We start from the raw sequence: 27,998 nt of genomic DNA, 5'->3' as shown, positions 1-27,998 counted from the left end.
TGTTACCTTATGTTAACAGCCTGACCAATATTATTCATAGCTGAAGTCATTATTTCTGTAGTAAGGCTTTCAGCAAAGCTGACTCCATCATGTCCAATACCACTATCAGCTGCCAGACTTGTATTACTCCTCTCTCTCTCTGCTCTTTCAATGGCTACACCAACCATCTTCTCAGAAAATGCAGTCTTCTGTTCCACATCAATATGAATTTTGGGAATATCAAGGTGAAAAATTCTTGATTTTTGACAGACACCACCCAACCCTGAATTGGGGATCTGTCTTATTCTATAGGGGGGTTCCTGTCCAGGCACATGTGGAGATGAACTTCCAGTACAATACTGATACTCCTTCATACTACAGTAACCGCAGGCTATTCCAGAAAATGGAGACAACTTCTCTGTGTAAGTGCATCTTTCCCCATTTTTCCTGCTTTCAGCACCTTGGAGAAGAGCAGACTCTAAACTCATTCCTAAAGTGTCATCCACTACTTTTCTGGCATACTCTTCTATAGCGTGAATGGTGCCTTCTTGGTAGCTATAGTCACTTAAACTGCCTGTACTATGATACAGTTTGTGTTTTTGTGAGAAAGGAACAACTGTTTTAGAGAATGTCGTTTTAATGATATTCCCTGTGGTTTCATCAAATTTAGATTTTTTATATAGACAGGAATCTGTTAAGGATTTTGGCAAGCAAACTGCTGACATTTTCAGTTTTCTTTGGACATCACAAGTTATACTATGAGCAAGGGATTCAGAAAAATGTAACAACTCTGTACCTTCAGTTCTGTGCACATTGTTTACTTCACAAGCTTGACCATCACCCCTATGAACTCTACTTTTCATTTGCCATTTTGTATCCATCTCTTTGTTCAATATCTTGAACAGCTCATGTCCACCATTTACATGTGTGTTCTGTACAGGAAATAGTCTTCTGTTATATGTCAATTTGATTTTCCTCGCAGCTTGTTGGAGGCCTGATTTTATAGATCTGTAAGCAAGTCTACTAGCATACTGATCCATTAACAACTCACTGTTGCCACCTTCCTTTTTCAGAACTCTAATGATGTGATCTGCATATTCATCAGTCACACTCTCACAGCTTGGATACCTGGAAGTCAGGCCTGTTGTTCCTAAACTCTGTAAAGAAAGTACAGATGAGTCTACCTCTCTGGACCACTGGTTAACTACTGGACACAACTTCTCTTTTGACCTACAGTCTCTATCATCTTTTCTGAGAGAAAGACAATCTACATGACAGTTTACCCGCTTCAACCTCAAAAGCTGACAATGCCTTGATTTTATCATCTTCTTAGCCTCATTAATAACTTTTCCAGCCATATCACCTGCGTAATTCCACAATGAATGTAAAGTTTCTTCTGGGATATTTATAAATGCCGTATACCCACATATTTTGTTGTGCGCATTTAATTGGCAGTGTCTGTCAGCTTCTCTTTTAATTGTTTTATCATCTAAATAGGAAGCAGCCATTTCAGTTGCCATAGAAATGATATGGCTAGCTAAACAATCAGCATATTGTACTGTTTTCTCCGAATGTTCAGTGTTCTCCACAAACATTTCAGAGTGTTCATCTTCACTGCTTTCAACTTCTTCAGAAAGTGATCGCATGAGTTTCAGCATAAACTCTTCCTTTTCCAAGGAGTCGGGTTCAGATGCAGACAAGGCAGCAGCAGATGGGTTATAAGGGGTAGAAGGTGGTGTTGCAGGTGCAAACTCCTTTGCTAATTCTCCCTTGAGTTTCTTGGTTAATTTTCTTAGGTTCCGTTCAGAATTAGTCTGAGATGGTACTAAAGGAGTTGGTGGTGGTGTATCAGGTATTACACAGACATTTCCATCTCTGATGCTTGATTTATCTTCCATCTGCAAAGCATCTTCATAGCCAAACATCACCATTGAAAGGTTACTTGCATGCAGAAAACAGTTTTCCTGCCCAAAAGCTGAAGGATCTGATGTTGTTTTTTGCATATCATGTTTCTTCAGTGGCTTAGTTTGGGATCTTATTGAACAGCTTCCTGAATCAAACTCTTCTACATTACCCCTAGTAAGAGTCACAGTAGGACAAGGAAATGGAGTGCTTGAATACCACCTATGTACTTCATGTCCTTTTCGTTCCTGAACCCAATCTTTAGGTGCTGAAAGAAAACACTGAGCAGCATCAACTGAATTAACAAGAAATTTAGGTGGGTTGTTCAGAGGCAGCTGTTGTGGTTCAACAATTAAAGGAACAAGTTTGTGTTTCTCAAATTCTTGTTTCTTTACTGCACCACGCATTTCTTTTTTACAATGATTGGTGTTCTTCTGTAAGCCTCCATTACATGCTACAGTTTCACTTGTATGGGATAATATAGATTTAGTTTCATCTACGGATTGTTTTACAATACACTTGGACAAATGATCAGCAAAAGCATTTTTAGGGATATTTTCATCACCACATTGCCAACGAGCTGTTTTTCTAGTTACAAAATCTGTATATTCCTCCATCGTTTTGGTAACCCTTGATGAGGTTATTGCTTCATAAGCCTCATTTACTATCATATCTACCATTGTTCCAGAGAAACTGTTGATGCTTGTTGGCCCAGTTGTTAATTCTGAAATATTATTCACTCCAGGATTTTTGCTTGCTTGTTTGAAATCATTCTGGTTACAAAAACACTGCACACTACTTTCACTGTGATCTGCAGTCAGGTAAATATTTCTAAGAGAAGCCACTTTCTCTTTTCTTTTTTTTGATGTAAAATATGACTGTGTAGAGTCTTTGTACATTTTCAGGCTGTCACCTGCTCTTGCACAAGTCCATACTTTTGCCTTATAAATATCAGATGAAGTCTGACGTTTACGAAGTGCCCTTCCAGCTAAAGGTACTGGTATTGAACTTACAACACCAGAAGTACAAAATAAGGCTTGCTGTACAGTATATTCTTTCCCAGTTTTTTGTATTGGATTCAATGCTAAAAGTGCAGTATCATGAGAATTAGGGAAAGCAGTGGTAGTCTGTGTTGACTGCAACATACTTTCAGCACTTACATACTTTATGTTGTCCATGGAAACACTAATTGCTGCCTGCGTTGTGAAAGTCACATCAACCTGGGATAATTCAATGAAAGCTTCCTGAATGACAGATTCAGATAAATCTTTGGCATATGACCTCACTACTTTGTCTTCAAAATCAAAGACCCAATCTTGTGTAGTTACAGGTGTTGGTGGATGTGAAAATTGGCAGACTTCCATGATTCCCTCAAAAATAAGTTCCTCAGTGAGGTCAGCTGCAAATCTTGCAACTGTGTTGGTAAATATTTGTTTCTTTACATATCGCAGTTCTTTTAAAGCACCTGTTATAGCTTCACCAACCAAAAAGCTTGCTAACCCATTAATGGCACGTTCCTTCAGTGACAAGGCTCGCCGCCTTCCTATCTCATAAAAAGCCATTTGAAAGACTGAAGATGTTAATCTAGCAGCCAAGTGACACAGTGCATTGGTGCAGGAAGAAACTCCTTTTTGTAAATCTTTAAATGCACTACCAAAACTTCTTTCAACCAGTTCTGTTGCAAGTTTTTGAATGCTGTCTTTAATCTTTAGTGATTTGTGTTTAGATTTAACTTTTTTATCTGGCTCCTTGACAGACGTTTTCCTCTGGAGTTCTGCAATTTGACATTTTTCCTCTTTTGAGACAATCCTATTATGGCTGGAAATGTTTTCAGCATGTTTCTGTACCGACAAAGACTGACAATGAAAAACAGAGCCCAGTATTTCAAATGAAACATTGTTTGCATAATCTGAATATGCACTATAAAGTTCATCATGATTTTGAGTAATCCCATCTCCATTGATATCCATCCGACAAAGACATTCAGTGGACGCACAACTCTCTAGTGGACTGAAAGCTGATGATCTAATAGGGCTGAAGAATTTGCCACTGTCTTCTCCTGTTTTCACTGGCCGAGGGGAGTCTGGAACATCAAAGAGGCTGCTATATGGGGATTCTGGTTTACGAGGAGTTGGTTTCCTTACATTGGCTGGAAGAGTGGGACGATCAAACTTGAATTTTTGAGGATTCATAGTAGTAGTTTTAGAACACAACTGCTCAAGGGCAAGCCTTCTTTTCTGGGGTGGATTACCAAGGACGGGATCCCTTATTAGTTGACAAGTATTTTCCAGAGTCTGTTCCAATTCATCAAACTGATCAAAACTATCAAAAAATTCACTTATTTCTGAGTCTGAGTCCTCTACACCATCTTTTACTACTGGAATTTTTGGTAGCTGAAGTTTTGCCTTCAAACTTTTTTGATACCCTTCTTCATCTAAGAAGATAATAGGGCTAGGGCTGGAGCAATCTGACTCAGATGATTCAGCAGGAGAGGAAGAAACCAGTGTTTTATGCAAAATATTACCACGTTGATCAGAGGAATTACATGGCTTGTAAAAACTCCTCTGTATCCAAGGATCAGAAATAGAGGTTGTGACTGAATTTTTTACAGATGAGGATAGTTCTTTAAGTCCCAAGATATTTATCAGAGAAGCAGATTTGGCAGATAATTTTCTATGTCCGGAGTTGTTAATGATCTTTGAGTCAATAGCTTCTAAACAATGAGCAGAGATGGTCTGTGAAGCAGCATCCCGGTGGTTCCGAATAGTATAGGTTGTGCCTAAAAGAAGAAAATACTTTAAAAGCAAAGAAGACACCAAAACAGCAAACTGGGTAATTGATTTTGACAGCAATAACTGGATTTGTAATTACTGCAATAGGATAGAGGGTTTTTTGAGACTAGAGAAAATTTTAAAGAATCAAGTATTTCATAAGCACTTGACTTTGTCAGTGACGGTTCCCTTACTACTGCAGGTTTTCTTAGTGTATGTGCCATGTGCCTCAGGTGGTCCATGACCACGATTCATCATGAAATTTGGTCCAGTGCTTGAATTGTTAGCTTCCCTGTCCATGTGGGATACTGATGAGGAGTATCTTATGAATAGGATTAAAAGCTCTTGCTTTCATATTAGATTCTACTTGTTCTGGATCTGACACTGAAGTCAGAATCTTTGGTTATGTCACAGTCTGCTACTAGGGAAAAAATGGTGAAATTTCAAATTTACCATTATATAAGTCGCCTTTTAAAAAAAAACCCAGATAATTTGAAGAAAAAAATAATTTTATGTAACTTTCACAAAATTTACCACTGCATGAAAATCCCTCATTAGTCTAAATTATAACAAATGAGCTCTGCAATATATTTCAACAGAGAATGAAAACTAACCAGAATGTTGTATCTTTGAAGGCTCTTCTTCATCTAAGTGCTCAAAAGCAGTGACAAAATCATCCTCAATTGAAGACACTGACTGATTAGTGTCATCATCTTCTGCATGGGACATCTCTGCTTCATGTTTCTGTAATGAGTATACTTCCATTGTATATCTTACACCCATAGTGTATTTGCTCAGTAAAGAAAATACAGAATCAACTTTGATCCTTGGGAATGAAGGAGATAATTTCATCACACAAAATAGTCCAGAAATGTGAGTCTTGAAAAAGAAAAACAAGAAAACAAGACATTTCTCAATAACATGTTTTTTTCCTAGAATATAAACTTGGAATAATTTTTAAAATGGCAAGAATAAGAGTAGAGATCAAAGACAAAGTGAACTGAAATTACATGTAAGTACTTTTGTTAGTACTACTGTAATTTTAAATTATTACAATACTTTAGGTCATCACCACACACCACAAATAAAACTCCATTTTACAGATGAGGAAACTGAGGTAAAGAGATTAAGTGATTTACCCATGATCACCAGAACCAAGTTCTGAGAGGGTTCAAAGGCCACTCTTATCTTTTAAATACATTCTGAATAGACAAGTTTTTTAAAATTAATAAATCACTACTCTAAACAAACAGAAACAAAGAAAATCCCATTGGTTAGTGCTAGGAACTTTTACTCCTACAAGTAACACAATTATTCAATACATAATTAATATAAATAGTTGTAAAAAAATTCTATCTTCACTAACATTTGAAGAAGAAATGGAAAGTATCAAGTGGTAGAAACACCTAACCCAGTTATGGATAAACTCTCTCACATCAGGGTATGGAAATGGTATTGAGGACCATGAGTGATCATGAAATTGGGGCTGGCATGTAGGAGGGGGTGAGGGCTCCAGCTGGGGGTGCAGGCTTTGGGATGGGTCTGGGATTGAGGATTTTAGGGCGCAGGAGATGGGCTCTGGGTCCCAACAAAGGGGTTTGTTGGGGACAGAAGGGGGATCTGGGTTGAGGAAGAGCTGAGGCTCAAGGGTGCAGGCTTTGGGCTGAGTTCATCCCCTCAAGCAGCTCCCAGAAGCACTGTCCTGTCCCCCCTTCCAGCTGGGTCCCACACAGAGGCACGACTGCCCGCTCTGTGTGCTGCCCCATCCACAGGTACCTCCCTGAAGCTCCCATTGGCCGCAGTTCTCAGCCAATGGGAGCTGTAGGGATGATGTTTGAGGTGGGTTAGAGCACGGATCCCTTTGGCTGCCCTACACATAGAAGCTAGCCGGACATGCTGCTGCTTCTGGGAGTGCTGTGAAGCAGGGTGAGACCCAGATCCCACTCCCACATTGAGAGCTTGAGGGCCAGATTAAAAGGCTGGGGGGAGGGGCAAATGTGGCCTGTGGACCATATTTTGCCTCCCTATGACTTAACTTATCCTATAACTTCTCTCCCATGTGACAAAGGAATAGCACTGTATCTGAGAAGACTAAGTGCATGTTCACACTACAAAATTCAGTCCGCTTAAGTTGATATATAGCCACCATAGTAATTAACTCAATTTTAATATCTTCCCTATGCTCCTTCTGTCAGCAATGCACATCCTCACCAGGAGCTGTCACTGTGTTGACCTAATTACATCAACTTAAGAGCTATGCTCCTCACAGGTGAAGTTATTAAGTGAGCGTAGTGTAGGGGAGGCAGACTAGAGCCCATGGGCTGCATCTGGCCCATCAGCTATTTTAATCCATTCCTTCAGCCCCTGCTAGGGAGTAGGGTCTGGAGAGTGCCCTTCTCCACACGGCTCTAAGAAGCAGCCGCATATCTCCCTCCTCTGTGTAGATATAATGTCGACAGGCAGAACTGAACTTCGGACCTCTGCAACTTAGTGCATGAGCTTCTACCACTTGAGCTAAAAGCCAGCTGGGCTCTCAGCTAAAGCTGTGGAGGAAACTCATTCTTTTTCTCTGTAGGTGGTCTAAGTGTCACTACATGGGACAGGGAACCACACCCAGAAGGTGTGAGGGTTACATAGGAGCAGGCAGAGAACTCTGTGCATTGCCCCTACCCACAAACACCCACAAGACCAATAGGAACTGAGGATGGGGGGAGAAGGTTCAGTGCACTAAGCCCCCAGCACCTGGCTATGTCTCCACATACGAGCCAGCCAGTATGGAAGGGAAACATGCTGTTGCTGGGAACTGCTTTTGCGTAAGCACAGCCTGCATGTTTGAGTATCCCCCCGCCATGCGTCCCAACCCTGATCTTCCTCCTAGGCTCTGAATCCCTTGGTCCCAGCCAACAGCACCCCAAACACCTCATCTCCATCCCAGAGCCCAAACCCCAAGCCAAAGCCCTCATACCCCGCCTAACTCCAACCCTCTGCTCCAGCCCAAAGCCCTTCCATTTTCCAAACTCTTTGGTCCCAGTCTAGAACACCCTCATCCACAGTTGAACCCCAGATCTGCACTCCAGCAGGAGGCCCTAACCCAGCACGCCAACCATCTGCCCCAGCCTTCAGCCCCATCCCACATCCTAAACTCCTCATTTTTAGCCCTACCCCAGAGTCCACACACCCAAGCAGAAGCCTCAGCCTCTCATACATTCCAAGCCCAAGTTCATGAACATTCCTGACCCTCCATACAAATTCCATACCCTAATGTGGCCCTCAGACCAAAAAGCTTGCCCATCCCACCATAGTAAGCAATTTACATTGGGAGGAGCAACATTTTAGTATAGAAGCTTACAGAGTTAGATTGGCATAAGCTGTCTTACAATGACTTAACTCTGCAGTGCAGACTAGGCCTAGCTCAAGTTTCATTTTCCTTCCAAAGGTACTACGGTGAGGGGAACAAAGTCATGTAGATCACTGGATGAGCACAAACACATTTTGCAAAGGGCAGCTGAGAATGCAGTCCAGCTGGTTTCACTGCATGGTCACTGCCAGGCCAGTCTGCTGAAGCTCAGACATATTCAACACAGCCAACTGTGGTTCATTTCAGGCATGGCTTCAACTTTTTTTTTAATTTGGTAATCAAAGACTCAAACTTTTAAATGTTGAGGGAGGGAGAAAGGACCACCCAGAAACTTGTTCCTAACAGGGATGCTAGAAATTGGGTATTTTAATAACCATGTAACTGCTAAAATTCTTAGCAGTTACAGTTATTCAGTTCCACCCGCAGTGTGGGGTCAAGCAAACAGTGCACTCCTGGCCCCACTCCCAGGGAGACCCCCTACCGCTCCGCACTGTTGCCTCCGATACAGAGATAGCAGCACGGAATGGCAGGGGTCTTCCTGGGAATGGTGGACCTGAGCTCCCCATAGACAAAGGCTGTTCCATGTAATGCTGTAGCAGCCTCTCTCCATGGGGAGCACAGATCCCCAAAGACCTGGCTCAGGCCTGATACAGAGGCAGCAGCATGGGGCAACAGCATGGAGCAGCAGGCAGGAGCCGGTTTAAAAACCTCTGTAACAGAGGAAGCAGTGCAGGGTGGCAGGTGGCTCCCTTATGAACTCTTCATTTAAAACTTGGCCTGGTGGGCTGGGACTAAGCCAGCCTGCCAGTCCAAGTTTTAAATGCAGAGCACATTGGGAGTGGAGGTGGGGGGAGGAGAGCAGTTAATTGGGACCATTAACTGATAAACGATAAGTGACTGCTTAACTGGTTATCCGGGTAACCATTAACGTTCCTAGTTTCTAACATATTTAGGTGTACCGCAGCACCTTTTGGAGCACTTTCCTGTGCAATTTGCTGCTGCCTACTTCAGCATTTATAGCTTGCACAGCAGAGGCTGTTTCTTTAACAAAGGAGAGAGAGGAAAGTACCTATTTCCTAATATTTTATACAATTGCAGCATGAATGCCTTTAGACAGAATATTTATACCACTATTAATATTAAAAATATCAGACAAGGTGGATGAACTCTGTGTAAACTGTATAACTCCAAGGTGTGTGTCTTTCACCAACAGAAGTTGGTCCAACAAAAGGCACATTGCTTTACTTACCTTGTGTCTCTGATATCCTGGCACTAATACAGCTATAACACTAAAATCATCATGCCGTTTTTATAACAGATAGCTTCAAAACACACAATAAAGCAGCACTATATGGCAAGCTTATTGCAAGGACTACTTGGTAACACATATTTGAAGGTGAAGAAACTGCATAAAAGATATTAATATTCCATATAACATATTAAAATGATTAAGGATTTTACCTGATGTTTAGGGACATCAATGGTTTCCATGGGTTTATTTATGTCCTTCAGGAAAATAACTTCATTTTCATTTAAACTGCAGAAGTGGAGTGATTTCAGAACATCTGGGAGCTCTACAGAAACAGCAGCTAACTCCTAGTTCAAAAACAAATTCACACACTAAGCACAAAGCTAATAAGGTATGATAAAGACATCTCTGATCTGGAGGACCAAAAAGTTAAATAAATATTACCTGCCAATAAGTTTGTCAAAATCACCACTCTTTTTCCCTTCTTGGTTTTTTCAATTATATTCCCACACCAAACTGCAATCCTGCCTAAATGGCTAGTTCATAGCAGAGTTCTAATTCAAAACTCATACGTCTACCAGAAGAGAGATACTTTAAAATCGCACGTATAATGCACACCTATGTATAATGAGCACCCTGACTTTAGAATCTTAGCATAATGAAAAAAACTGAATTCCTATGTACAATGTGCACCTCACTGTACAGGAGAACGGGAGGTAACCTGTTTCTGAAGTCCAGAATTTCTTGGTCTCTGCCTGGGTGCTGTGGGCGGCAACACGGCCTGCCCCACTGCACCAGGAGCCAGGAGCTGACCCATCAGCACCAAGCCCAGCCTTGCCCGCTTCCTGGAGGCAGCCCTGGGCTGCAGGAGAGTGGGAGGGAAGGACATAGGTGTGCTGCTCCTACCTGCATGCTCGCCCGAGAAATGCACGTGCAGCTGACAGCTGCCCGCACACCGCGCCGAGTTCGCACCTACTGCAGGGACCCCCGGAAATCCCCAGGCACAGCCTGAAGGAGCACCAGGCAGGCAGCGAGCCAGGGCGCTGCAGCCTCGTGGCACTGCCGGCTCCTCACCTTGTCCAGGAGCCTGGAGGGGCAGTGGCCTCCGCGCTGCGCTGTAGGGGGAAGTTTCTGTGCGGAGGGGAGGGGGAGTTTAAAACTTTAAAAAATTGCTCCTATGTATAATGTGCACCCTGGCTCTGAACCTAAAAAAACGGGGGGGAAAAGTGCGCATTATACTCATGATTTTATGGGAATTATCACTGCCTCTCATGACTCAGAGAGGTTTGTAAAAGCAAAAAGAAGAGACTTGGGAATAGTAAAGAGCAACAGCACAGCAGGGATGTAAACACACAGAAGGAACATTTGAGTGCAAAAGTTTCCATCTGGTAATCTCCACACGCTGTAGCTTCACCATTACTAGGTTTGCATTGGAGCAGAATTTTTAAAGTAATCAAACAGTTGAAGCTTATGTTTAACTGGGATCTTGGTCAAAATGGAATTAGGTTTATTTAAAATAAGTATTCCCAAAAAATGAGAGCATTTAATATTATATTACTTGCTCTTTATACAGCAAAACATTGGGAAATGTTTAAAATTATGCTTAATCTAATATAAATTAAGCACAGTGGGCCCTCCTCTCTCAACAATTTTGTGCAACGTCATGTACAGAACCCAAAGTTCGAAACAGTGTGCCCAGAACAATAACTGTAAAGCGATTATTTTTACATCACCTTTAGTGTACTTGACTCTGAATGCAAGTCTGAGGACAACTTGACTCACAATATTTATCTTTTTGTTTATTATTGTGAAAGTCTCTATATTTAATGACTAATACCTTCTACTAAACACCTTGTGCTTTATATTAGCTATGAAGCACATAAAACACTTTGAGGTTCATGACCTGACAAGAACACAGTTAAGCTTATATGTTGATGCAAAAAACAATTTAATATCTAACAGGTACAAGGTAAGGTTTATGGCTCCAGATTTTTTTACACTTCATTGCACATACTTAAATGCAAATACTGACACCCTGAAACCAAAACAATTTAAAAATTAAACTACAATTTATTAATAAAATTAACTGCTTAGTAATTAATATTTATTTTACTACACTACTTCAAATTTCAAGAAAGTCGTATTTGTCATTTATTTGTAAAAGTCTAACTGTACAACAGCCAAAAGCTCTACTTTGATATAACCTCTATATACTGGGAAGAGGAAAGAGCAAATTGTGAAGTGATTTAATACATGACCTATAGCATCTTGGAGAAGTAGAAGAGAGAAAAACAAAATAGTTTAAGGGCTTGCCAACAAAGAACTTGCACACGCTCAAATGGTAAGTTAAAAAGATTTGATTGAACTAGTAGAATTTTATGCATAGACTGTGATGTGGCTTTACACTTGGCTTAGATTTGCAATGATAATTAACAAGAGTGTTCACATGTCATCACTTCTAGAATTCAACCAGGCCTGAGACTAAATACATATGAAAAAGTATTAAATCCCTAATATTCTTTATGGTTACCATGAAATAAATCATACTTTTGTTACACCTTTTGTTTAAAAAACAGTGACCACTTATTTAACTCTCTTAAAAATATCTGAAGATCTGGCCAAAGGTATTTCCAAACACACAAACCCCAAAGCTGGCACTCAGGTTAACAAAAAAATTACACCTTTTCAAGAGACATTGGAAGTTTAAGCTTTTCCAGGGTTCTAAATTACAAATGAATACAAAACACTAGAGGTCTAAAATGTTTTTTTTTAATTTAAACTGTTAATTACAATGTCTAAAACATGCCATTTATTAAAAAAAAATGTTTGAGACAAATTGTTGAAGTAATATAAGAATTAGAGTTTCCATACCAAAAATATAATATTTCAGTTATAACAAACCAGGACTCATGTGCTGCAGTCATGAAATACAAATACATTACCTGCATACGAGCAGCATCTGTATCACCAGCAAAACCTAGAAATGTGATCTGTAAAAAAAGCATACAAATATTTTTGAAAAAGAGGATCCAGAAATAATCTCCTGGTTTTCTACTTAGAGAAAGCCACTTAGAACTGAAAAGTTTAATGAATCTGTTTGAAGTGAAGTTTCATACTGCAATTATTAAAATCCATTATGCCATTAGAAACAGCCTTACTAGAAGAGTATACATTGGTTCTAGTTTGCGGCAATAATTTAAGAGGAAATCCTACCTAACAAGCATAAGTGCAGAGAAAACGAGTCATCTAATACAGGCTAGAATTCCCTGGTTCAGCACCATCGGGACCTGACCAGTCCCAAATGAGAACTTGTCAGACCAGGAATGGTTTCCTGCCACTGGCACAAGCCCCATCACCTGCCGCTGGCAGGCTGTCCTAGCAAGCACCCTACCTTGCCCTCCCATCCCAACCAACCTGGCTGGGCTGCTTGTCCAGCTGCTGCTGGCTCCCTGGGCAGCACAGGCTCTGGTTCCTGCCACGGGAATCTGGCCCCATGCCCCAGCGGTCTGGTTCCTGCCACAGGAATCTGGCCCCATGCCCCAGTGCTCCAGCCCCATACCCCAGAAGGCAAACTCATACTGGGGATTTGAAAATCAAGCTGCATATTTTGTTTTCATACAAATTGCATTGACTACATGATTAAGTCAATAAGGGACCCCCTGCAGCTTTGCAGTTTAAACTGTAGTAGGAGCTGGGCATGAAGACAGCCCAGCTCCTACTACATTTAAAATCTAGAGCTGCGGTGGGGGATAGGTCCTGGTTCTGGCTTCTGCCAGGTCCTGGTCCACTGTGCCTCTGCCTCCCTTGCCCCTTCTCCCCACACCATGGAGACAGTGCGGGGGGGGGGGAGCCGGCTTTTAAGATGACTTCACCCCCCAGCACTGATTCCTGCTTCCCCCAGTGTTTGCTGCTTCTAACAGAGGCACCCAGGGAGAAGGGGGGAAGTGAGTAGTCGAGCAGTGACTCACTGGTCATTTACATCCCTAGTTACAACTCCATTATTCATATTACACCCTCATTTAAAATCTGTGGAATATTTGTGTTAGACTTAACCAAGATTGCATAATACAGGCAAAAATGCGGTACTTCAATTAATGTAGTCCTTCAATTAAAACTTCAACAACTCTTGATTATATATGAGCCAGAAGAGAATCCAGCTCCAAGTCTCATCACTGTATTACTCCTACAGAAACAGGAGTATATGGTCAGTTAAGACAGCAGATAAGACTATGAACACAAATGGGAGAATAGACCTACTGAACAAGAAAGCGAAGTTACTCACCTGCGGTGCAGTAACTGTCGTTCTTCAAGGTGGTGTCCCCACGGGTGCTCCACTATGGGTGCTGGGCTTGCCCCGGCGCCACAGACAGAGACTTGTCATTAGCAGTGTCAGACCGGACCATGCATGTGCCGCAGGCTCGCGGCTTTCGCGCTCTGTCACGCAGTCCGGCCCCCCCGCCAGTTCCTTGGAACTGCCTCGGAGTCTGTAAGAGACAAGAGCAGAAAGAGAGAGAGAACTCCGAAGCAGGGAGGAGGGCGGGTAGTGGAGCACCCGCGGGGACACCACCTCGAAGAACGATAGTTACTCACCTCCAGTGCAGTAACTTCGCTTTCTTCTTTGGGGATGTCCCCGCGGGTGCTCCACTATGGGTGACTGCGTAGCGGTAGTCGCCAAAAACGGAAGGAGGGCAAGGAGACCCTATTTATCCGCCGTGGAGAGCACCGCAATCGCCACAGCCCCATCTGAGTGAGTGAGAGAGAGAGAGAGAATAATGCTTAGCGAAGGTCCCATGAGAGGACCAGGTCGCCATCCTGCAAATGTCCTTCAGAGATACGCCTCTGTGGAACGCTGTAGATGTGGCCATGGCTCTAGTGGAATGAGCATGTGGTTGGGACGCAAGGGGTACCCTCTCGTTGCGTACGATTGCACTATGCATGCGGTCACGAGATTGGAAATTCTTTGGGAAGATAGACGTTGACCCTTTGACCTGTGTGCCAGAGACGAATAAATGGTCCGTAAGCCTGAACGATTTAGTACGTACCTTTTCTGGGTGAGGAAATAGTGAGAGTAAAAGCCCCTGTTCCTGAAGTCCTTCGGAACTGGCTCTATGGCACCCAGAAAGAGAAGGCGGTCGACCTCTAGTCTGAGGAGGGTTTCGTGAGAGGGGTCCCTGAAGAGGGCGGAGTGGGAGGGGTGGTTGGTGGGATGGCTATGAGAGGGATAGGATAGCCGAACTGAACAATCTCGAGGACCCATTTGTCCGTGGTGATTTTTGCCCATTGATGTAGAAAGGGTCTTAGACAGTAGTGGAATAGTTGGGTTGAACGATTCACAGTGCTGCCTGTGGCTGTGTGCTCGCCCTTGACCAACACATCAAATCTGTTGCTTGCTGTTGGGAAGGCATGTTCGGTCTGCCGGTAGGGTTTCTGCGTCACTGAGGCCTCTGGCGACAACGCTGGTTGTCAAAAGGCCTCTGTTGTTGGTTCTGCTCTTGCCACTGGTGTCTAATGTAGGGGTAATCATATCTGCGCTAAGGTGAGTAGCGACGTCTCTTAAAGGGGGGGCGTATACATCCCCAAAGTTCGCAGGGTTGTCCTAGAGTCCTTAGAGGAGTGCAGGATTGTGTCCGTGGTCTCTGCAAAGAGCCTATCTTTGTCGAAGGGTAAGTCCTCGACTTTTATCTGTAGTTCCTTTGGAACTCCTGCCGCTTGAAGGAAAGAAGCTCTACGCATAACAATAGCCGTAGCGGCAGAACGAGCAGAAGTAACAGCTACGTCCATGGCCATCTGGAGGGACGTTCTCGCTGATGTGTAGCCCTCTTGGATGACTGATCTCAGGATCGATCTTTTTGAATCGGGGAGATGATCCATGAGAGGAGTGAGGCGTGAAAATGTATCGAAGGTATGATTGGAGAGATGCACCGAGTAATTGGCGATTCTGCGGAGTAAAGTCGCTGAGGTGTATACCTTCCTGCCCAGGATGTCGAGCCTCTTTACGTCTTTATCAGAGCCCTGGTGTTTGAGGTGAGGGGCTCTAGATCTCTGTTGAGCTGCGTCGACTACTAAAGAGTTAGCCCGTGGATGGGCAAAGAGGAATTCCAATCCCTTTGGTGGCACGAAATATTTCTAGTTAGCTCTTTTGTTGGTGGGAAGGGCTGACGCTGGAGCATGCCACACCTCATCAGCCAGTTCCAGGATGCCTTCGTCGAGAGGGATGGCGAGGCGTGAACTATGTCGCGGTTGGAGATTCCTGAAAAGCTTATACTACTTTTCTTTGAGCTCTTGTAATGGAATCTCCTGTGTAATAGCTACCCGCTTAAATAATTCTTGGAATTGACGGAGGTCGTCTGGAGGAGAGCTGTCGTTGGGGTTCACTGCATCCTCCAGAGGAGATGAAACCGGAATGGAAGACCCCGAGATGTGGTCCGTGAAGGGAGTATGTTCCGGCTCTGAAGAGTGGTGAGATGGTGACGGCGCATGATGTGGAGGAGTAAGAGGAGCTGGGGTTGGAGAGCACCTGAGTGCAGAGTAGTCGGAGACGGATCGTGGTAGGTAAGAATACCGGCTATGGGAATGTCGAAAGTCACGGTCGTAGCGATGGTAGGCGCCATAGCGCGGCGAACAATCATCATGGAAGCTGGAGCGGCTGCCGTACCGATAATGGTACGGGGAGCATGGCGAGCAGGAGCGGAGGTGTGATGCCCTGGATGAGGCAGGAGAGGCAGAGGGACGTCTATACTGGTGCCTGTGATGGGGAGATGCAGCAGCCAGAAACGGGGAGGGCAGTCTAGACGAGCCGCGAGGAGAGCGGCACCGATGAGAAGACTGGCATGGGGATCTCAGTGCCGGCAGAGAAGAGGACGGTGCCGGGGAGAAGAAGCGGGAGCGGGAGCAGCTGCGGCGGCGTGGGGAACGGAGAGCAGCAGGGCTCCGAGGTGTCTGAATTGTGGCATGCGCTGAAGCGCTAGCCACTGAATTTGTCGGCTCCTGGTGCGGCGGGGCAGGAGCGATCGGCACCGCGCCGGCCGCGGAACGGGTCGGCGCCGTGCAGTCCGGCACCGTGCGGTGACTCGGGGGCGGTACCAGGGCCGGTGCTGCGGTCGGGTCCGAGGCTGCTCCCGGCGCCGGCTTAGCGCTCGGCGCCAGAGGAGGGAGAAGCGGCTGAACTGATGCTGGCTGGGGAGCCGGTGTCTTTGCAGACTCCTGCAGCCGCTTATGGTTTGAAGCCGCTGAGGCAGAGGGACATGGCTTTGGAATGCCAGAGGTCCCAGGTGTGTCTGCCTGGCTGTCCCTGCCATTAAAGGCAGCTGGCAGGGATCTTGCTGGGGACAAGGTCCTTTTCCTTTGAAGTCCCGCAGTAGGGGAGGAAGCCCTGCGCTTAGGAGGCTGCTGATTCAAGTCAGCCTGCTGCGGTTGTAGGGCTGTATCGAAGAGGAGCATACGAAGGTGCCTCTCCCTGTCTTTCCTGGCTCTGGAGGTGAGCCTTGAGCAATGGTGACACTTCTGGGGGATGTGAGACTCCCCCAGGCAACGGATACACTGGGTATGGCCATCCAAGGCTGGCATTGCCTCCTGGCAGGAGCCGCATTTTTTAAAGCGGGTCCCTGACATTTGCCTGCAGTCCGCTGCTTGTTATCTTTTGTTTTTGAACAGTAGGTGGCTGTTAAGGCTGATAGCCTGGTAATGGCTCTGCCCAGCTATCTTTTGTTCTTTGTATCTTAACAGTCTGTCTTCTCTTTTTTTTTTTTTTTTTTTTTTTTTTTAAAAGGTGAATGGAGCTATATTTAGGGAGAAGCTGACAGGATAACAGCTGAGAGGCAGGAGGTAAGAGCCGTCTCTGCTTTCACTCCCGATAGTTCTTTCTTTCTTTGTCCTTCCTCTCTTGAAAGAAACTTTTTTTGTTTGTTTTACTTTATGGGGAAGAGAGGGAAGAGGAAGGAAAAGGAAATTTTATATACAAAGGGAGAACTAGAAGCAGTCTAGTTCTGTGGAGTGAGGAGCGCGGTTACAGGCGTCTGCAGCCTGAGGCGGTGAAGAGGAACTGGCGGGAGGGCCGGACCGCGCGACAGAAAGAGCGCGAAAGCCGTGAGCCTGCGGCACATGCGTGGTCCTGCTAGACACTGCTAATGACAAGTCTCCGTCTGCGGCGCCGGGGCAAGCCCAGCACCCATAGTGGAGCACCCGCGGGGACATCCCTGAAGAAGAATATGCCATTTTCACAAAGTTGCTTTTCAGATGAAAACTGATCTCTATGATGAATCCGCTCTCGTTTTGAGTACAGCAAAATTAATGTCATGAACGCGGTTATCTCTAATTATGTCCTACAAGATTTTGACAATTAGGTTACTCTCTTGGCTCTTGTTAGATAATCTGAAATCCCATAATTTATACCCTGAGAAATTTAAAACAAAACTGAACTAAGTCCTTCAAAGTATATTGTAAGGAGTATCTACCACCTTCAATGGCCAATCACAGTGTCACAAAACACAACCTGTTCAAATACATTCATGGTACAAGCTTTAATTACACCATTTAATTCTTTATATACTATATTAACCTTGGCAGAATGCAGTCTGAAATACTTTTTAATGTAAAAAAAATCTTATTATTTCTAAATAATATAATTTAGCTGTCTTCGCTAAAGAAGGAAACAGTATAATTTAAATTAACCAGGCCAGTTTAAAAACTGTTTTGAGAGCAAATTTTTGCTCTTATAAGAAGAGGTTAATCTGTGGAAAGCTGCATTATAATTTTTAAGTATTTAATTATCGGTCCTCATTAAGTTATACGCAAACAAAGTCAACTACATGATAAGTTGATAAGGGGTAGCACTGCTACCACTTAATACTGGCTCCAGCAACTATCCCCCACTTTGGCTCTGCATTACATGCATGAGCCAGGACTAAGCCAGCTCAAAAATTTACTTCTGGGGCAGAGAAGGGAAGTGCTGCATGTAGTCAATAATGTTAACTGGTAAGCATGCACTTACAGGTTAATCGTTTAATAGAGTACACTTTTACATCCCTAAAACAAAGCGAGGACATCACAAGAACCTTCAATTCATTTAGTTAAAGCATCTTTCTTGTCTTAAACTTTAGATAACATAATGTCTCCCAAGAAGTAGAAACATTTACTCTTTTGATCAAATCCACCATTCTTCACTCTTCAAGTGGACTCAAAACTAATTAAGGGATGATGGTAGAGTTTATTTGCAATTCACAATCATGTTCTAATGCACGTTACACAATCCTGCAGCTTCTGAGTCTGTTGTAAACTAAAACATCTTTCATATTTGTACAAGAGGGGTAAGTAGTCATGCCATGACAAACCTCAATACAATTGTCTTGCTCATCCTGCCTTAAATATTCTTCAGCAGACACGTTGCATAATTCTTTTCTGCTCTGCAACAATGATTTCACAGAACGCAGTACACCATCAGTAAAATCCTGAAAGGCAATGGAAAAATACATAACACTACAGCAAATTAAAAACTGGAGTAGAATTTTAAAAGTGGGGTATTTTTTCCACGAACATACAACTCTTTTTCTGAGCACCGTTTCAAAGAACCAGACAGATACAACAAAATCCCCCTATACCTAGGGCCCTACCAAAATCATAGTCCATATTGGTAAATTTCATGGTCATGAGAGTTTAAAAAAAAATCATAAATGTAATTATTTCGGGTGTTTAAATCTGAAATCTCACAGTGGTGCAATTGTAGGTGACCCAAAAAGAAGTTGCTGGGGAGTCACAAAGTTAGAGAGAGAGAGAGAGAGAGAGAGAGAGAGAGAGAGAGTGTGTGTGTGTGGGGGGGGGGGGGGCTTACCTTTACTTCTGCACTGCTGACGACAGTAGTGAAATATATTGCCCTCATAGCTGGGCAGGTGAAGAGTTGCGACTGGCTCAAGTCTGAAGCCCAAGTCTGAAGGCAGAATTGCCACCAGCATCAACAAAAAAGTAAAGATGGCATGGTATGGTACTACCGGCTTACTGCTGTGCTGCTACCTGCAGAGCAGGACCCTTGGTCAGCAGCCACCACTCTCAGGCTACAGCTAGACTGCAGCCTTTTTCCTTAAAAGCTTATGCAAATGAAGTGCGGAGAAGAATACTGCCGTGCTTTATTTGCATAATTAATTAGCAGCCATTTTTGCGCAAGAGGCTTTTGCACAAAAAGGAGCTGTGTAGACGGCTCCTTTTTGCGCAAAAACCTCTTGCACAAAAATAGCCCTAATTAATTATGCAAATGAAATGTGGCAATATTCTACTCCATGCTTCATTTGCATAAGCTTTTGCGGAAAAAGGCTGCAGTCTAGATGTAGCCCCTGGCTACTCACTTCTGTGCTGATGCTGTCTTCAGAGTTAAGGGTGGCAGGGCATTCATGACAAGTATCATAGGCTAGGAAAGGCTGTGCCTCCTCAAATACTCAGGCAAGGCCTCTCCCATGTTCTTCCCCCAGATCCCCACTGCACCCTCATGCCACTTGCCCTCTTGGTCCTTCAGACCTGGGCCACTTAGCCCAATCTCCCAGCACTTTGGGGCTGTTGGCCACAGTGGGTGTGCTCTGGGCCACTGCTCTCCAACCAACCAGCTCTGAAAGCAGTGCAGAAGTAAGATGGTAATGCTGCAACCCTGACACACCCCACAACTCCCTTTTGGGTCAGGATTTCCCATTTTGAAACACTGGTCTCTCCTGTGAAATCAATATAGTTAGGGTTAAACACAGGGAAGATCAGATTTCATGGCCTGAGATATGTTTTTCATGGCCATGAATTTGGTAGGACCCTGCCTTTGCTCTTACAAATCGAACCCGTACACCTTTCCCCTTGGAAATAAAGTTAATTTAAAAATTCTTCTTCCTTTGCGAACAGAGGCAGCTAACAAGGAGTTTTGAGGAGGAGTTCTCCAGGTGAAGGAGAAACAGCCACTTATCTCAAGGGATCCGTGTTCATCTGTAGTGTGTGTTTGGGGATTACTTGCTAGTTGCCTGAAAGAAATTGTGTGCCAAGCTTGCGTTTGTCTCTTTGTTTGGAGATTCAAGTGCTGAGCTGTTTGTTTGAAGGGCCATGTGACGTGGCTGGCAGTTGGAAGCTGTGAGCTTCTTAACGAGGAGCTGAAATCTAGAACCCTCTATTCATTGGTCTAGCTTTAGCCAGGGGCAGGATTATCAGGAAGGCCAGGGCTTTATAAAAGCCCGTGAGTAACGTGGAGCAGCTACCAGGGAACTTCGAGGGAGAGCTCGGCAGGAGGTGAGGAATACTCACCATTCTTTAAAACTTTTAACCTAAACTAAAAACAAAACTTCCTGATTTAAATAAAAACCCTGTCAATAACCTAAATACAGTAAAACTCTTATAGTCCAGCACCCAATTGTCCGGCACTCCCGATAGTCCGGCATCAAAATGGCAAGTGCTCCTGACGGAACCGGGATGGAACCCAGAACTGCTCAGGTCAGCTGCTCCCACATAGGTTACAGCAGGGAGCATGGCATCCTGACCAGCTCACTGAAAAGCCGGCTGGTCAGCGCATGTGCCTGAGCTTGGAGATAGATGTGAGACTGTACCAGCTCTGGGACCCAAGCATAAGGTTGGGATGGGGGAGCAGGATTGGGTTGGGAGTATGCAGTACCTCCTGATACTCCAGCATATCTGATAATCCAGCACCTCGTAGGTCCCAAAGGTGCTGGATTATCGGAAGTCTATTGTAGCTGTAAGAGTGAATGCAGGCAGAAGCCCAGCTGCAGAGTGGGGGCTATCCTGTTTATTGCACTCAGTGTAGCATGAATGATTACCTGCCCTATGAACGGGTGGCATATGTGTGCATTCAGTGCAAGGAGCTCCTGGCCCTCAGAGACCGCGTATGGGCTTTGGAGGCCAGAGTGGCTGAATTGGAGGAGCTAAGGGAGGCTGAGAGGTACACAGATGAGACTTTGCAGGACACTGTAAAACTGTTCCACCTGCGGTCACATAGCCCCTGTGCTGTTAAGGAGGATGAAAGGCTTGCACTGAGGATACGTCTCCGGGGCAGAGAACTTCAGTAGTTAGGAAAAAGCAAGTGTTAGTAATGGGGGATTCAATCATTAGAAATATAGATAGTTGGGTTTGTGATGACCAGGAGAACCGTATGGTGCCTTGCCTGCCTGGTGCAAAGGTTGCAGATCTCTCAAGACATCCAAATAATGTTATGTGTAGTGCTGGGGAAGAGCCGGTAGTCGTGGTACATGTAGGTACCAATGACATAGGGAAGGGTAGAGAGGTTCTGGAGACCAAATTTAGGCTGCTAAGAAAAAGACTGAAATCCAGAACCTCTATGGTAGCGTTCTCTGAAAAGCTTACAGTTCCATGAGCAGGGCCAGGTAAGAAGGCAGAGTTTCAAAATCTCAATGTGTGGATGAGACGATTGTGTAAGAGGAGGGATTTATATTTATTTAGAACTGGGGAAACTTTTGGGATAGGAGGAGCCTATACAGGAAGGATAGATTCAACCTCAACCAAAATGGAATCAGACTGCTGGCACTTAAAATAAAAAGGTTGTAGAGCAGTTTTTAAACTAAGGCCTGGGGGAAAGCCGACAGGATCAGACAGAGACATCTATTAGGGGAAGTTCTATTAACAGAGATGCTCTATGTTCTAGTCAGGAGGAGAGGATGGAAGTATGCATCAGATCAAATGAGACAATCAAATGAAAAAGAGTCTAACATCAGGAAATGCCAGACAAATAAATAGTGACAAATTAAAGTGCTTATACACAAATACTAGAAGTTTAAATTGTAAAATGGGTGAACTCGAGTGCCTAGTTTTAAAGGAGGATACGGATATAAAAAGCACCACGGAAACTTGGTGGAATGAGGACAATCAATGGGACACAGTCATACCAGGGTACAAAATATATGTGCTGATGGGGGAGTGGCACTATACGTAAAGAAAATGTAGAATCAAGTGAAGTAAAAATCTTAAATGAGCCAAAATGTTCCATACAAACTCTATGGATAGTAATTCCATGCTCCAACAATAAGAATATAGCTGTAGGGATATATTATCGACCACCTGATCAGGACAGTGATAGTGACTATGAAATGCTAAGGCAGATCACAGAGGCTATCAAATTAAAAAACTCAATAATAGTGAGAAGTATCAGAGTAGTAGCCATTTTAGTCTGAATATGCAAAAGCGACGGGGAGTCCTGTGGCACCTTGTAGACTAAACAGATTTATTGGAGCATAAGCTTTCGTGCCCATGAAAGCTTATGCGCCAATAAATGTGTTTAGTCTACAAGGTGCCACAGGACTCCCCATCGCAATAACAGTGGGGGATTTCAACTATTCCCATACTGACTGGGTATAAGTCACCTCAGGACAGGATGCAGAGATAAAGTTTCTTGATACCTTAAATGATTGCTTCTTGGAGCAACTGGTTCTGGAACCCATAAGGGGAGAGACCATTCTTGATTTAGTCCTAAGTGGAACACAGGATTTGGTTTAAGAGGTAAATATAACTGGACCACTTCAAAATAGTGACCATAATGTAATAACATTTAACATCCCTGTGGTGGGAAAAAAACCCTCAGCAGCCCAACACTGGCATTTAATTTCAGAAAGGGGAACTACACAAAAGGGAGGAAATTAGTTAAACAGAAATTAAAAGGTACAGTGACAAAAGTAAAATCTCTGAAAGATGCATGGAATCTTTTCAAAGACACCATAATAGAGGGCCAACTTAAATGAATACCCCAAATTAAAAAAATACAATAAGAGAACCAAATAAGTGCCACCGTGGCATAGCAATCACGTAAAAGAAGCAGTGATAGATAAAAATATCTCTTTTAAAAAGTGGAAGTCAAATCCCAGTGAGGAAATAGAAAGGACCATACACTTTGTCAAATTAAATGTAAAAATATAATAAGAAAAGCCAAAAAGGAGTTTGAAGAACAGCTAGCAAAAAACTCAAAAGAGTAATAGTAAAATGTTTTTTAAGTACATCAGAAGCAGGAAGCCATCTAAACAACCAGTGGGGCCCTTGGACAATTGAGATGCTAAAGGAGCCCTCAAAGATGATAAAGTCACAGCAGAGAAGCTAAACAAATTCTTTGCTTTATTCTTCAAGGCTGAGGATATTGGGGAGATTCCCAAACCTGAGCCATTCTTTTTAAGTGATACATCTGAGGAATTGTCCCAGATCGAGATGTCATTAGAAGAGGTTTTGGAATAAATTGATAAACTTAACAGTAACAAGTCTCTGGGACCGGATGGCATTCACCCTAGAGTTCTGCAATTTCCCATTTGAGTTCTTTCAGAACTATTAATTGTGGCTTGTAACCTATCCTTCAAATTAACTTCCATACCTAATGACTGGAAGATAGTGAACGTGACACCAATATTTAAAAAGGCTCTAGAGGTGATCCTGGCAATTACAGAGCAGTAAGTCTAAAATCAGTACCAGGAAAATTAGTTGAAACTATAGTAAAAAATAAAATTGTCAGACACATGGATGAATATAATTTGTTTGGGGAAAGTCAATATGGTTTCTGTAAAGGGAAATCATGCCTTACTAATTTGCTAGAGTTCTTTGAGAGGGTCAACAAATATGTGCACAACAGGGATCCAGTGGATATAGTATACTTAGATTTCCAGAAAGCCTTTGACAAGGTCCCTCACCGAAGGCTCTTAAGTAAATTAAGCTGTCATGGCATAAGAGGGAAGGTCATGTCATGGATTGATAACTGGTTAAAAGACAGGAAACAAAGGGTAGGAATAAATGGTAAATTTTCCTAGTGGAGAGAGGTAACTAGAAGGGCCCCCTATGGGTCTGTCCTGGGACCCATCCTATTCAACTTATGTATAAATGATCTAGAGAAAGGGGTAAGCACTGAGGTGGCAACATTTGCAGATGATACCAAACTGCTCAAAATAGTTAAGACCAAAAAAGACTGAAAGAGTTTCAGAAAGATCTCACTAAACTAAGTGATTGGGCAACAAAATGGCAAATGGAATTTAAAAGTAATGCACATTGGAACAAATAATCCCAACTATATATACACACACAATACGATGGGGACTAATTTGGCTACAACTACTCAAGAGAGATCTCAGGAGTCATTGTGGATAGTTCTCTGAAAACATCCACTCGCTGTGCAGCGGTGGTCAAAAAAAGCAAATAGAATGTTAGGAGTCATTAAAAAAGGAATAGAGAATAAGACAGAAAATATCTTATTACCTCTATAAAAAAAACCATAGTATGCCCACATCTTGAATACCGTATACAGATGTGGTTGTCTCATCTGAAAAAAAAGATATATTGGCATTGGAAAAGGTTCAGAAAAGGGCAACAAAAATTATTAGGGGTTTGGAACAGGTCCCATATGAGAGAGAGATTAAAAGACTTAGACTTTTCAGTTTAGAAAAGAAGAGACTAAGGGGGGATTTGATAGAAGTTTATAAAATCATGACTAGTATGGAAAAAGTGAATAAGGAAAAGTTATGTATTTAGTCTCACAATAAAAGAACTAGAGGTCACCAAATGAAATTAATAGGCAGCAGGTTTAAAACAAACAAAAGGAAGTTTTTCTTCACTCAGCTCAGTCAACCTGTGGAACTCCTTGCCAGAGGAGTTTAACAGGGTTCAAAAAACAGCTTGATAGATTCATGGAGGTTAGGTCCATCAATGGCTATTAACCAGGAAAGGTAGAAACGGAATCCCTAACCTCTGTTTCTCTGGAGATGGGTGACAGGAGGAATCACATGAGGATTACCTGTTGTGATCCCTCCCTCCGAGGCATCTGATATTGGCCACTGTCGGCAGACAGGATACTGGGCTAGATGGACCTTTGGTATGACCCAGTATGGACGTTATGTTCTTAGGAAAACAAAAAGTGAGGAGACTTAAGAAGAATATATTCAATCTCCCACGCAGCTACTGAAAAATGAAAGAATAGGGTTCAATGTTTATGTTTACCTGGAGACACTCATGAACAGAAGATCACTACAAATGTTTATAAGACAGGTACCTGAAAGCCAGTAGAATATGACAATTATTTAATGAAGATAAAGAAAAAAAGATTCAGACTTGTTTAATATATCCAGAATTTAAAATCTATAGGAAATAAAGGTTGGCCAGAGAAGACAAAGAAATAAACAAAATTGTGTGGCTGACAAGGTCAGGAAAAAAAACTTGGTATCATATCGTATTATCACAAGAGAGTAATACTTCAGAGGCCACCAGTTTATAAAAAAAATCTAGATCTCCTTTATTTTTGTAAGCAGTGCTAAGGTAATTCCTGAAACAGAGAACTGCAGTTTAACTGGAAAATACACCTACAAAACTAACCAACCGGAGCTAAATTTTATGCAAAAAATTAAGTAAATGAAAAATTAGTGCAACCTACTGAATATTAAAGTACAGGAGGCTCCCAACTTGCGACACGATTGGTTCCGGAGGAAGCATTGCAAGTCAGGGGTGTCTTAACTCGAACCTGCATTTACAGTAGGCGCTGTGCACCGTTGTAAATGGAGGCCGAGGATGTAAGTCAGGGGTTTCCAGCCCCTCTACACTTACAAAAATGGTTGTAAGTGCGGGGGTCGGAACTTGGGCGGTTACATCTCGGGGACCTACAGTATAAATTTAACAATAAAGTTACCTAAATTTTGAATAACTTCTGAAAGAACAGCCAAAGTAGCAAATAAACAAATTTAATCCAGGAATGTTTGAGCTGCCAACATACCATCAGGAAAAAAATCACCACTTTAAATTAAAGTTTTGTCTTATGTCTTACAACTGAATCTTAAACACTGCTGCAGAAAAATGGTATAATGTGCCTCTTCATAAGATACCGAATAATTCCAGTGTGGGCAGCACTGACAACTTTGTATTCCTTGCGATTGGAGACTGACAGTACGTCTACAGAGCACTGTTATTCTGAAATAACAGTCTACATCTGCACTACAAACTGTTTTCAACATAATGTCAAAATAATGTCAAGCTAGAGGACTTCTTACTCCAACGACCCTCATTTTACAAGGAGTAAGGGAAGTCAGAGAAAGTGCTCTTCCTCCAACTCCTTGTGGTGTAGACAGTGTCGAAAGCCAAAATAAGCTATTTCGACTTAAGGTACACAACTGACGCAGCTCAAGTTGCGTAGCTTATTTTGGCTTTAGCCCAGCTGCGTAGGTGTACCCTGAGGTAGCATCTTCAAAGCTGTCAGACAAAAGGAAAATATAAGCATCGATTATCTAAATAAATGCATTTCAACATTCCTAAACGTGTAACGGCTGAAAATTTCAACAGTTACACATTTACATGCAGAAGGAAGGAGAGGAGCAGGAGGGAGCTCATATGCACGGGCAGCCAGCTTAAAAGCACATGGTCTCCCACTTGCCCTCTGTAACCATGAAGGTTAATTGGCTCATTGTTTAACTGTTTACATTTTCACATCCCTAGCTGAGAATGAAGATGCTTAACACTGTACAAGTTATGCTACCCATGTTGATGGGGTGATTTTCTCCTGGATCATTTGCGCTCTCTCAGAATATTGTACAACTAAAATTATTATTTACATAGAAAGATAATAGTAAGCAAGCAAAATATGAGGGTAAATCAAAAGTATCCACAATATATTTATTAAAATTAACATAAAAACAAACAATACAGAACTCATAAGTGTATCATTTTTCAACATAGTTCCCCTGCTTTTCATCACACTTGGTTCAGCGTCGCACAAGCTTTTGTATGCCTTCAGAAAAAAAATGTTTTCGGCCAGGCGGCAAACCATGTATGCATCGCCTCCTTCAAATCATGGTCACTGGCAAAATGATGGCTTCTTAAAGCACCTTTGAGGGGGTCTCTCTGATGTTTGCTCTCCGGCTCATAGTGGTGGATCCATGTTTTATTACCAGTGACAATGCGACTCAAAAAAGCATCACCTTCCTCACGATACTGGTTCAAAAGGTGGTTACAGATGTCCAAACAGTTACGCCTGTGCTGTTCTGTGAGTTGTTTGGCAACCCACCTTGCACAAACTTTACTGAAGCGAAGTTTGTGGTGGATGATTTCATAGGCAGAACTGTGACTAATCTGCAGTTGGTTTGCCACTTCATCAACAGTCATCCTCCTGTTTTTGAGAATCAGTGTACGGACTTGTTCAATATTCCTTTCAGTACTCGATGTGGATGGGCGCCCTGATCGTTCATCAGTGACACTTGTTGGGCCATTCTTTAACATGTCAATCCATTCGTACATACTTCACTGCGGCAAAACACTGTCACCATACTATGCTGATAGTCTTTAATGAATTTCCACACCTCTTACAACTTCAGCCCACAAAAATCGAATCACTACATGCTGCTCTTCCTCGGTGCATGTTGTAAGCAGAGCGGCCATGTTGACTCCTCTAGTGGTGAAAGACATCTGAACAGTCAATGCCAAATATGTCACTACAATGTAGGGAGGTTCTGTGCTTATGGTTGTGCGTGAATTCAGCAGTTGGGCCAATCGCAAAAAAAAAAAAAAAAAAAAAAGAGCAACAAAAAAAAGATATGAACACTTTGCGGATACTTTTTGACTTGCCCTCATATTTTAAAATTAAATTAATGCAGTGTTTTGTCCATCTGATATAAATTAGTGTCTTATTTTGCTATTCATTTACTATTCCTACTCCCATTTAATATTTCTACTCCATCCTACTCTCCTGCATGTTTTTCAGTTGAAGTTTTCCTCTACATCCTGTCCACTTTCTTGGTCTTTTCATTTC

The 27,998-nt window shown here is 42.8% G+C and overlaps 1 protein-coding gene across 5 annotated transcripts in view; it reads right to left on the bottom strand.

Annotated features, from left to right (window-relative positions):
- The window catches only part of AKAP11 (A-kinase anchoring protein 11), a 72,519-nt gene that overhangs the window by 30,844 nt on the left and 13,677 nt on the right, over positions 1 to 27,998 (bottom strand). For 3 of the 5 annotated variants that reach the window (XM_075918957.1, XM_075918959.1, XM_014574202.3), the window contains exons 3-7: positions 18,589 to 18,705; positions 12,202 to 12,249; positions 9,472 to 9,606; positions 5,267 to 5,531; positions 7 to 4,660 (exon numbers count right to left, since the gene is read on the bottom strand). In XM_075918957.1, coding sequence (XP_075775072.1) covers positions 7 to 4,660; positions 5,267 to 5,531; positions 9,472 to 9,606; positions 12,202 to 12,249; positions 18,589 to 18,705 — 5,219 coding nt within the window. Of the gene's footprint in view, positions 1 to 6; positions 4,661 to 5,266; positions 5,532 to 9,471; positions 9,607 to 12,201; positions 12,250 to 13,541; positions 13,739 to 18,588; positions 18,706 to 24,469; positions 24,534 to 27,998 lie in introns of those variants that run through there. The other 2 variants (XM_075918958.1, XM_075918960.1) reach the window with 2 other exon arrangements.

The sequence above is a fragment of the Pelodiscus sinensis genome, chromosome 1 (genome assembly GCF_049634645.1).
Source record: "Pelodiscus sinensis isolate JC-2024 chromosome 1, ASM4963464v1, whole genome shotgun sequence".
NCBI lineage: Eukaryota > Metazoa > Chordata > Testudines > Trionychidae > Pelodiscus > Pelodiscus sinensis.
The sequence above is the reverse complement of the archived record's forward strand: the minus strand, read 5'-3'. Positions and strand labels throughout refer to the sequence as shown.